This window comes from Dicentrarchus labrax, unplaced genomic scaffold (assembly GCF_905237075.1).
Source record: "Dicentrarchus labrax unplaced genomic scaffold, dlabrax2021, whole genome shotgun sequence".
NCBI lineage: Eukaryota > Metazoa > Chordata > Actinopteri > Moronidae > Dicentrarchus > Dicentrarchus labrax.
Genome location: NW_026136702.1, coordinates 2939599 through 2952229, shown reverse-complemented (window position 1 = coordinate 2952229; position 12631 = coordinate 2939599). Strand labels below are relative to the sequence as shown.

The 12631-nt window shown below is 41.2% G+C and overlaps 1 protein-coding gene across 1 annotated transcript in view; it reads right to left on the bottom strand.

The window, feature by feature from the left end:
• The window catches only part of LOC127379377 (adhesion G protein-coupled receptor A1), a 149768-nt gene that overhangs the window by 87159 nt on the left and 49978 nt on the right, over positions 1-12631 (bottom strand). The window contains exons 11-12 of the mRNA XM_051428883.1: positions 11274-11435; positions 10707-10940 (exon numbers count right to left, since the gene is read on the bottom strand). Coding sequence (XP_051284843.1) covers positions 10707-10940; positions 11274-11435 — 396 coding nt within the window. The remainder of the gene's footprint in view (positions 1-10706; positions 10941-11273; positions 11436-12631) is intronic.

The following is a 12631-nucleotide window of genomic DNA, read 5'->3' as shown; positions in this document are numbered from 1 at the left end:
TCTTTGTCTGTCACGTAACAGAACCCTGAAAATATTCTGACTTTGAATAGAGTCGACTCTGTGGTCTGCACCAGCCTGTGTAAATATGCTGTAGCATTGAAATGAAAGCTGAAATGACATCCAAAGTTTTCCTACTACCTGCCTTGATTTGTGAAATCAGAACCTGAAATATTGCTCCTCCGTCAGTTCAAAAACGTTTTAAAAGCTATTTTCAAAGCAGAATTTTTCCATTTCACACTACACTATGAAACTTCTCTGTTCATTCGAGGTGATGCTGTTATGAGTGATGCAGGTTTATAGTGTGGCTACGGGGAGGGAAACTCTTTACCATACTCTCTTTGACATGATTACAGAAGACACTATTAAGATGCAGATACAATATATAATTGAAAATGACCTATTTTTCACAGGATTATTTTGCCTAAAGCGGTGGGCAGGCAGGAGTTGTCGTTTCTACAGTAGCTGTCAGGACGTAGCTGGCTGACGGTATGGTATACAGCTCGCCTGATAAGAGCGCACAACACCACAGAGATAATGAGATCTTGGCTAAATGAAATGAAAAAAAGGACGGTCAGTGATGAGCAAATGCTACCATTCATTGCTTCAGTGTGGTGCAGCAGTAAAAGACTGCAATGGACAACGCAGCCAACGAGGGGGAATTGGTAAGCACTGCACTAAAGACTAAAGACCACAGAAGAGTATCCTGCATGATTCAACAAAACCTTTGACGAAATAAGGTGGAGAAATTGGGTGGGGCAGAAAGGAAAGTGAAGCAGTGGGTGACCTGGGTGCTCCCGAGGTAGATTTGATAAAATATGGAATGGGACGAATGATTCAGGTGGGGACACCTTGTCCAGCAAAGAGTCTACACAGGAAGTAAAGGATCAACTCCTCTGCACCTCTATAAAGGAAAATAAATCTCTGTCTCTCCTTCAGTGGAAATGGACAGATCTCCCAAAGGCCTGCTGATCTTCAGCCACTGATAGGACTATTTTTCTTTCTCATTCTCCTCACCATTCCTTATTCCCTTATATAAGTCTCTCCATCTCACTACTTGCTCCCTGTTTCCTGGTTATGTCCAGTCCTTCATTTGTCACTTTTTGCTGTATTGCATCCTCACTCGTTCTTTTTCAATTCCACTTCTCTTTTTTGTCTCCCGCCCCCCATCCTCCTCCTCCTCCTCCTCCTCCCCCTCCTTCTCTCTACTGCCTTCCTCTCTTATGATGTGTTTAGCATTCAAGGCCTCTCACTGCTGCATCACAGGCCTGTTTGTTTCACCGAGCTGCAAAGAGAGAAAAAAGACGCGATTCCTCAGGGACGGAGTAAAATTTCTATATGCCTTCTCACTGTGGAGCGTAATGCAGCTGTGCGGATGTGCAGCCACATGCATATATGAGATAAAGACGCTTAAGATTCACATCTCTGCATACACACGTATATGCAAGCATGCATGTATAAATATGTTTATATCAAATAGACACGCATGAGCATGCGTGTATGCTTTCAGATTTGTACACTCACCCACTTACTAAAGCACACATGCACAACACACCCACGATTCTATATGCGGCATAACATGAACTAATAAAACCGTAACACCCATCCAATGTTAATGCCCATTGACATTTGACTTTGACACTTAACTGCAGGTCAACACCCATACAATTAACCTCCAGTCGTTTGCATGTCAAATATGGAGAGAAGATTACCTCAATCTGTGGCCCCTCCACACAGGGATGCAGGTCAACGAGCTAATGAAGAGTCCTTGCACTGTTCATGCAGGAGTTAAGTGCTTTAAATCCTCCATTGCTTATTAGAGAACTGTACACAACGTATCTCTAACATATTCCAATTAGACGCAAATTATCAAGGCATTAAGCATTCACATTCATAAAGCGCCATGTTTACTGAATCGGGACAAACTGGGTCATATTTGGTTGTCTTAGATGCCTGTGCTGACATAGAGGATTCGTTTACTGTGCGGCAGCCCCCGGCTCTATTCTGCTGCAACAGTGTCCCCAGATAGAGTCTTAACCTGCAGGGCAGCTGACGCACACACACATATCCAAACACACCCTCACACCAATAAGCACAAACACATCCTCATACACGTCCCGCCCCCCTCTAAAATAAAAAAAAACAAACAAACACACACCCACGCAGAGCCGAGTGGTTGTAATTAAAAAGCAGTGGAGCTCTGTGGAGCAGAGAGAGGCTATCTGAAGAGAGAGGGAGGTGGGAATACTCCACCCGCTCAGCCTAAAGGCTTCCACTAATTACCTGTCAATGACAAGGAAGAGGGAGATCTAAAGTGGTAAATATTGTCCCAAACTGTCATCCTCAATGAACCATACACTCTGAAATTCAGTTCAAGGATAATGCCCACTGACTTGGGAAATAGGATAAGATGCCATATGTTTGTGTAATTTAGGGATAATTAGTGCCGAATCTGTTCCAAACAAAGTGACGCTGTGGTATTAAACAGTGTGATACCAACTAAAGGTCAGCCGGCAGACGCACAGTACTCGGCAAAGATGCTGAAAAGATGGTGAAAATTGTAGTTTTTCAAAAGCTGATTTCAATTGCAGATTTTAAGATTTTGATTTGGATGAGAAGAGAATTTGTCGATATATATAAAAATGTTAGGTACCTTAGACAGGTACCGCATAAATCTTCCCATTTCACACTAATGGTATCCCGCCTCTTCAGACCTCTAATAACTGGTGGCAACCTGTTGACATATGCAGCCTGCGCTAAGGGGTCAAGACAACATAGCTTTGTATTAAGGGGTCTAAAGCTAAAATGTTTGGGAAACTATTTTGAATACTGTAATAAAAATCTAGCAATTGCACCATAATCCCCCTGTGAGAACTGTCAATCACCTGAACATGCACAACCCAAAATCTATGCCAAAAATTTGTTTGCAAATTCTTGCAGATCATGTGTAATATTTGAAGCAAGAGTGTCAAAGCCGACTTTCTACTGAGTGTGGAGATGCAGGGTAGGCAGAGAAGGCATACAGTTTTTGATATCTATTTGGAAATTTTCAGTAACCAAATGGTTCCGCCATGTCAGATTTATCCCTCCCAATTAGATTTGAAACAGTAAGTGCTAGATATGAATACACTGTATACATACAGTAAGTAACTCAGTGACTATAGACACGTGTGTTCATTTACATATATGTACTACATCCCTGCAGTGTTGTAATATTCATATGTAGATGAGACACAGTGATGTGCGTAAATTCTAGTGGGAATCTGAGAAAAAGATGCTTGTCACATTTGTTTGGTGTAAGAGGTTATAAAACATGCAAATGTCATGCATGGAATTGTAAATGCCCCACGAGTTCAGTAAACCCAGTTAAATGTAAAATCAGGTCAGCATTTGAATACTTTGGTTAATATACAGGGATGATTTGAGCATGAACACTTATTTTGTTCAGTTACATTCAGCAGTAAACTCTTCAATTCTTCATTGTTAAACAACCACGATTACTAATGGAAATATATCTCAGGTGACTCAGATAGACATTGTTCACGGATGAGGTAATGTAGTAAACCTTTACTCACATTATATTTGGTCACATTCGCCATCTTCCTTCCTCACTCTCTGTAGCCGAGAGATCCCATGTTTACCTGGAAGTTAGAGCAACTAGAGCCAAGCAAGGAAACACTCTGTTACCGGAATAAAATTATGGATTTCTCTGGAAACAGTTGGGGTTAATGTACAAAATATATAACAAATGTCTCGGGTTTTCAGACATTTTGATGGTGAAATGTTTGCTATGTATGTGCATTATATACTTAAACCATTCTCTTAAAGAGCTGCTATATTGTGGCTGGAGACTCTGTTGTTCTTGTCTTCTTGATTTTAAATAACCAATCCTCTGCCTAAGAGTTCCTGAACACAGCCGCTACTGGTTCCCCTTCTTCTGTCACATAAATCTGATTACATTTGGCCTGCACCTTCAGACCACAACACTTCCTCCGACACCAGGCTGCTTCAGTAAATTTTAATGTGTTTTCAGGGTGTAACATCTATGCTGCTCCAGTGGAGCCTTTTTTGTGGCATTTTGGTGTTTATTTGACAGAGAGCGACAGAAATACTGGGGGAAAGAGAAGAAGATGACACACAGTCCCTCCCAGACTCGTTACCATAGACCACTGGGACGCTCGGGAGTGATTTATGGATTCTATTAAAGCTATTAAAGTTAGAACAATAATGCCCCCCTTTTTACATTATGTCTATAAGTACAAGTACAACGGGACCTTATTATTTACTATTTAATTATTAATGTTTATGTTAAACCTAGGAAGAGAAAAAAAAAAATGTAACGGTGAAAACACCAGAAATCCTACATACATTTGCAACAGAGCGCTCTATGTAAGGTGCCGATGTCTTAAGGCTGTGTTTTATTGCAGCACTTTTTGGCAAGGTGCTAGCACAGCAGGGCCATATGCTGTGTGTCTTAGTCCAGTTGGACCCAAAATGGCTCTAAACGGCGCTGAGCTTCTGCCAGAGTGAGACAGAGAGCAGATCACTTGCACAGTCAGTCAGCCAGTTACATAGGGATGGAGGGAACAGCAAGAAAAAGAAGCCGAGTTTATGATGAAGTCTGCGGGTTTTTAGGAGCTTGACTATTAATCACTATTAAAGCCCTTCTTTTAAAGTTTGTGTGCCACTGTTCTTATTAATGGCACTCAGGCACCTGGCCGCTGTTGGCTAAGACACTGGAAGTCAATGAAGACATGTATGTCAACCTCGCACAAGCTCATACAGTACAAACTAACTTTCACTGCACTTAAATTCTGACTTACTGCATGAATTCGATTGGAGTCTGACCGATTACAACCTGACAATTAACTGATCTGTTATATATACTTGGGCTAACGACATGATAAACAATATAAAAAATAGAACTGCTGATTTAAAATAGACTCACTACCAAATGTAAAAGAGCATGGTTTAGAAGAGAATCACGATCATTAGATCGTGCTTCCTTCTTGTCTGCCTGTTTGTATCTTTGTAGTATCTCCTTTCCTTGATAACAAGCGAAGGTGCTATGTGTCTATTGCAGCCTTCACAGTGTGCTGTTAAACTGAGCTGTGTTAGACAGGCTGACTGATGAGTCATAGGGGAGTGTGTGTGTGTGTGTGTGTGTGTGTGTGTGCATTGTGTGCATTTATTTCTGTGCTTCTGATATACCAAATGTGTTTATCTCACATCGCCTTCCTGGTGGGAGAATAGATGGCTACTTTCACACAACAGGCCTTCGTTCTCAATTCAGAATGGCTGCTCAAATCATTTTCTTTCAACCCCGGATGACATTTCACACCTGTTCTCTACTGCTACTTCTACACTTCTGTTTCATTCATATACATGTTGGTTTTAGTTTTAATTGGATGCATTTAAAGTTTGTGTATAAGCTTTCCTTCCAGATGCATCTTGTCCTCCACCTTAACACTGGCTTAGGCGGCAAGCTGTGAGACCCTGAATTATGAGATTTGTCTCAGCTGAATGATACGTGGCCTACTTATTGTCATGGCAACACTTGATGCTCTGAGGATTCGAATATAAGATCCCCATATATCTATGCAGAGTTGAGACACTTTCAGCTTTAGTGTCAACACTATTGTAAAGCAATGCAATCAACTTATCGAGATGGAAGATAGGTAGCAACCAAGGATGGATTTCCTGATAGTGAAAGAAACATTTTTAATCCTGACTTACTTCACACAGTTTGTAGGAGACTGGCAGAAATCCCTATTTCAACATCAGTAGCAAGCACTCAATAAGGCATTAAAGGTTGATTAAAGGGGTCCAACTCTTTAGTCAAAAACACAATGTTAATGAAAGAATCAACCTTTAACAAACACAATTAAAATCAGATATAGATTATTCCATAAAACAACACATTCCGTGTCACATTAATCCGGCCATCATTTATCACATAAGCTGTTTACAAAGCAGGGAATACTAATACTACATTCAGCTGCAGTGTGGTAAAGCTTGATCATAGAAATAAAACAGATTTTTATATATCAGTAGATTGCACCATATCAACACTATCTAATCTCTTGATTTGCTTAATGTACTCATATAAAATAATGCAGCAGCTTAATAATAAGTGTATTGATGAGTTAGTTGCATTGTATCTGAAGCTTAGCAACATTTAAATCAGGAAGATGCTAACTCCATTATTTTGGATTTTTATCCTTGAAACTAAATCAGCTGACTCAACTTAACTTTTCAGTGCAACCAATCAGATTTAGCCATGGTATCTGTGAGCCAGTTATCTGTTCCTTTCTCTCCCTTCTTTTAGTTTCTGCTTCAGTGTCAGAGCGCTGCGACCCTCCTCCACCCTTCCACCTCTCCATTCTTGACTCTTTAACCACGACCAACGTCGGAACACCATTGGGGGGATTATTCCTCCATAATTCATGCTGTGGCTATCCCTGTTAATGATAACGTCACGATGGGGTCTAAAGACTCCACAAACATGCCTTTAACTTCTGTCATATAAATGAACTGAAAGACTATTTAAGCCCTTCTTTAAATTTGTCTTTTCTGATTGACATGGTTTCAGTACACATGGCTGTAAAAAGCCAATTCTGGACAATTGGAGATTTCATGTAATGGAAATGTGAAATCTGAACTGAATGAGTTTCTTACAGGGTTATTTCAATAAACTCTAGTACACAGTTTTAGACCAATTTCAGGTCATGTCAGTGGCCCAGTGGTGAGAATATCTGTCAAAATATTGGATTTTTTTTGTAGTTCAATCTCCAGCTGATTAAGACTTTGAAAACCTTCCTGTGTGGAAGAGACACACTGTGAGTACAATAGGGAAATTAATCTCCAGTGATTCTGCAACAAAAGCAAAGAATACCATCAAGCTTGTGGCCTAAAAGCCAATTTTGCATGTGGCACTGACATTACATTAATACATTTTTCATACTAGCTTCATGAAATTCTAAAAGATAACTGCGAACAGTACCTTTTCCAGATATTTTACACATTTTGAAATATTTAAATGCAATAAAATCCAATAGTGAATAAAAACTATATAGTCAAGAAAACATAAAAGTATAAAAGCCCCACAAAAAGAGAAACTGTTATATATACATTTCATGATGCAATTTCATAATTTGTCAAGACATTTCATGGATATGAATTCGTATGATTGTCTGTGTGTTTGAGTGTGAGACTGCTTGCCAGAAAATGTAAAAGTATTCGGCCTATGAGGCTTTTCCAGATTAGCAGTAATTGGCGAAGTCTTTCCCACATGTCCTGTAAAAGGTAGAGGGAGAGGGGGAGAAATGGAAAGATATTGTTGCAGGGTGGTGATAGCTCGAATAGATTAGCCCTTTTATAGGCTGCTGAAGTCACTTTTGTGTCCCTCAACAATTACCATTAAAGTGCTCTCGTGCAGGGCGCCGCTCCACGCCCCACAACTGTTCTAACGGAGCAGGAGCTGTGGATTCTGGGCTGCTTGTAGGTGTGAGAGTGTGAATCCCCCAGGGAGGGTGAGCTGTGTTCATTCTGCCCGCTAAATGAGGTGGAAACAGCATTACACTTTTTCATCTCATGCCCAAAAACTGACCTTTTGAGAGATTTTTTTTTTCTTCTGAAAATTACCCAAATACATCAAGTCTAAAAGCAAGAGTGCCACCAAAAGAACCAACTATCCTTCCCGAAATAAATACCAACATGCAGAATAATAGCAGCATAGCCAGTGGTTACTCATTCTAATGATATCTCTTTTCATTGTGGACTGTTGTGCAGGATGACTTAGCATTAATATCTTTAAAGTACTGTCCTCTTAGCTTAATATGTTTACATGTATATTGTCTTAGTCATACTCCAGCAACATTCAAGTGGAGCACCTTTTGAGTCTGACTGAAATTGAATGTGTGTGACCCTCTCTCCACGTACAAGCACTCCCCCAGACTACTGCTGTAAAGTGGGTACTTCATTTATGTGATGTTCTTAGCCAACGCGCCTTGTTAAATCAAGATTAACTTAATGGTAATACTGTATGGCTTCAGCCTCTAATGTTCTGCAGCCCTAGTATTATTATGATTGCTCCATGCCAGCTAGCCAGTGATACAGTAATAATCTCCATCACAGTCTTGAGTCAGTAATGTATACATATTAGCCTTGCTTTATCCTGGTGATACAGGTGATACATATGAGTGATTATGTGAAAAGGCAATTATACAGCACATCTTCATTTTTTGGGGGATAACATGATGGAGAAGCTCTAATATAGCAAGATTGCTGTCTTGCTGCAAGAACTGCAAAGGCACAGGCATTTGTCTTACTTCACTTGGAGAGAAAAGTAATTACAGGCTGCACCAATGCATGCAAAGTCAAACTTAAAGGAGGTGAATTAAGTGAGATGGATACAACAAGAGTGAACTAAGTTGAAAAATGTAAAAAAAATATATAAATATACACACAATGTCATTTGTTTAAACGAACAAAGATGGCAACCAAATCCATCAATCATAACTTCTATCATTATCATGCTTCCTAGAATAGAGATTTTTTCCAAATCTAACTCTTTCTGAATTGATTATTGTACCTATTTATTTATAATTTGTAACCAACATTCTTCATACCTGTCCTGGTTTATTTTTTTATGTCTTGCTGCAAGAAAAAAGGGCCCTACACTAACAATACTGCAAATGCTGAAATAAGCATGAGATGGTGGGAATGATATTAATTCTTCTATTCACTGAGTGACTGAAGACGAACTGAAGACGAAACAGGTTGAGCTGGAGCAAGTTTATGCTTTGACTTGATATATGCTACAGTTAATAACGGTTCACACAAGGTTAGTCACTGCCATCTGTCACTCATTGTTTTTACAATACATATTTGCTATTTAGCTCTGTGACAACCTGATTGATTTGTACATTGGTCATTGCAAACAGGGGCAGAGTGGGAAGAAATATCAGCAAGGGACTTGACTCAGACCTACCTAGAGAAACAGCACAACCTTTACAGCTCAAGTCACACTTTGTCAGAAGTAAGAAGTAAACAAAGATTTAATTGCTTACAATTATTTGCATAACTGTGTAATGTTGTAATCGCTCTTTACACTGCACTGCTGTATTCAACACAAAAATATGGCAAAACAACATATTTGTGCAAGCAAGCATTTTCATTTCAGCCGCATATTTCACGATTAACACCAAAAACAACTCTGCACGCACAAACAGAATTGCTATAATGGAGAAGCCAGATAGGAGTTTTCTTTCTTAAACATGAGTCTTTACTGGGCTGCTCTTAGAGAAAAACTCTTCCTTGAGATTAGGCAATGATTAGAAGTCTTGGAGTGCAGCATGCGTCACCACATCCTCTCATATTTACAGTTTTAAAAAAAGCCAAATCCACCGTACTGGGAGTTTAATGATCAAGTAGGCTGCTCAAGGATTCACAGTGCCAAGATTTGGGGTTGTGCCCAACAAACCAGCTTTAGAAATCAGAGAAATAAACAGATTGTTTTTTTTCTGGATTCAGCTTAAGAGTGTACAGAAACCTATGAAACTATGAAGTGCAGGCATGGAGACATGTTCTCAGTGGTAACCAGAATAACATTTTCTACACAGTTGCCTTCGAATTTGACTAAGTCCATCTGGTAATCATCAAGAGGTGATTTTGAACAGATTAGTGGAGTGGCCTCTGGAGCTGCGAGTATTGTCCTCCCTGTGATACAGCTGACTTAGCGCAGCTTCCAGAGATGCATATGTACATATATATATATATATATGCACGCATTCTACACACAGCCTGCAGCTAGAATTTAGTGCTGTAATTGCTGACAAAACCACAGAGACTTGACACCGTCTCACCAGAGAAGCTGATGATGGAAAGGAAATGGAAAGCACACACACCCATACAGTCTCCCGCTGATACACACTAACATGCACAGAGGTACACTCATATGCACTGATGAATTCATCGGCGGACTGAATAGCTGGAGGGCGCAAACTGTTCAAATGCTGGAGAACTGTGCCACTTCAGTGCCACGGGAGTTTAACGTTTTGCCTGCCGTATGCTAGAGGCAGAGTGCCCCTCGTCCGTGGCTGACGTGGTATTTGTCATTTGGGACGGCCACAACTGGAGCCATGGTGGGGCCGGAGCTGATTTAAAGTGACAGCCACGCAAGGCCATCTTATTCATCACAGGGGAGTGGCCCTCATTCACTGACTCCCAAATTACCATCGTATTTGCAGGCCCTGCCCCCACCACAACCCCACCCGTCACCAGCTGATCTATGGCGTGCCAACAAACCCAAACAAGGTGTCATCTTGCCATGGACAAATAGGCAACAACAGACTTGAGGGCAGGTGGTAATCCTTCTCGCTTGCTTCCACTGTGTGGTGTTGGAGAATTCATTTTATTGTGTCCATGAGCTGTTGTACAAACTGTGCTCTCTTTCTCATATTTTATTTCTCCTCTGTTCGAACATCCCTTCTTCTTCTCTCACTCCTGCATCTGAACACAGTGTCAAAAAATACAAAAGTGTGTGGCCTTTAAAAAAAAAACAAAGCCTCTGGGAGTGAGAAACACTCAAAGAACGCAGTTTCCTGACCAGGGGCTGGATTCGGTGGATTCTTGCCAACAGAGCTGAGCAAAAGGGCGGTATAGCATATTTTAGAAAGTTTCACATCATTTACTAACTTGCGCCTTACCTTGCTGAGCTGACTGGCTGGTGAGCCGCTGTTGTTGACAGTGTGGCATTTGAAGTTGAGCAACGATTCCCCCACGGCATCACGCTCTCTGCTCGCGTCCTTGTCAGTGTGGGAGTGGCTGTCAGGGATGGGCGAGATGGAAGACGAGGGGGGCCGCTGAAGTGCCGTGCAGGACAGACCAAGGAAGTTAGACGGGCGGATCAGAAAGGCCTCCAGAGCTATGTTAGCAGATACCTGGGGGGGGGGGGCAAGATTTACGAGTGGGGGAGACGGGGAAGGGTTGGAGGGTGGCGGAAGAAGGGAGGGCAGAGATTTTTATATTAGTCATTTAGCAGATGCTTTTATCCCAAGTGACAGCAGAGAGGTTAAAAAAGAGACGGAAGCAAGAAACAAAAGGAAGCAATTTATCTTTCTCTCTCTCTCTCTACTGGAGCCAGATTAACTTCTCATTATTCTAAGGCTGCGAGGAAAAAAGGTAAAGCTATGGGACATTTAGTCAGATAATCAACCTTTGCCCTGAGTGGCTGTGACTGTTGGTGTTACTGTTTCAGTAAAGTCCAGCCATACCTTAGAAATGACCTGATTGTCTCCGGTCAGCGCCAGGTCAGCGATACGCTCCACACACTGGACGATCCGAGTGCAGGCTCTGGCCTCATTCTGTGCCATCCACAGGATGTGCTCCTCCACTAGCATCATGTTACTGGCTATGTCTGATATGTAGTCCCCAAGCTGCAAAAACACAAGCAGACATGTATGTGAATGGATGCATGTACACAATTACACTGTACATACAAGGCCACACACACACACACACACACACACACACACACACACACGAGAAGGCAGACTCATCATGCACATCAATCATATCCCCAACAACAGGCACATTTGTAATCTCCAGTCAGAATTATGAGGGAGGCAATGGTGGCTTCATTCATTATAGGGAGATTTAATTTAGATTAGCAGCTCCAATGGGGCATAATCACTTCCTTGGGATGGCAGTTCGCTATTTACTTACTGTACTTTTCATTGTTGCTTCATTTAACTGTTCTTCATTGGATGAATGAGGGTGGTCTCATCAGCATTGTCCTAGGAATAATAAAACTCTAAGTATCTCCTAATAATATCTCCTCCCGAGTGACCTATGATGAGTAATTGGACAAGTGAGAGCTAATATTGATTCTTTTCACTGACTAAGCTCAACACCCTTCCCTTCGCACAGCCTGACCTTCAGCGTGACGTAAGACCCCCCGATTGCCTCCGGCCACAGACGGAAGAGAGGTTCACTTAAGGTAAAAAACGGCTTGCCCAAAAAGCGATGCATCTTCATAACTATAATTGTCATTCAGGTCCAACGCCGCCATGGGCAGAGGAAAACATATGAGGTGAAAAGTTAAGCTGTCTGGAATCGATTAAAGGATTGAACAGAACACCAGCATGTTGCTGTTTCTCTTTAGGCAGCCCCCACTGTCTCTCGCGGACATACACTGAAATGTCTGTTTGCTAAAGGCTCTCAAGAAAGTGTTGTCACCTATAGATGAGCTAATCAACAGTTTTCCTGATAAAGCCCATTTGCCCAATGGCAAATCGTTGCTTTCAGAAAGCTGAGAATGAGCACAGGCGTGAATGCTGTCAGAACAGGAGTTACAACTAACAGTACAATGATTGCCTTTGAATTGCACGTTAGAAATTTGATACAGCAGTAAAATATTGCAGTCTGAGCTGGAGTCAAAAAGACAGAACAATGGCCAAAGAATGACGGTACTGTAAGTAGTTCCTTCAAAGCAGAGGTTTGCACACTGTGAGGCACGAAGGGAAATCTGAACACACACGATAGACAGACATATGTTTTTAGATTCAGTGTGACTTACACTTTCAAAGAATCATAAAAGAAAGACGATTGTATCACTCCAGAACTTCATCAC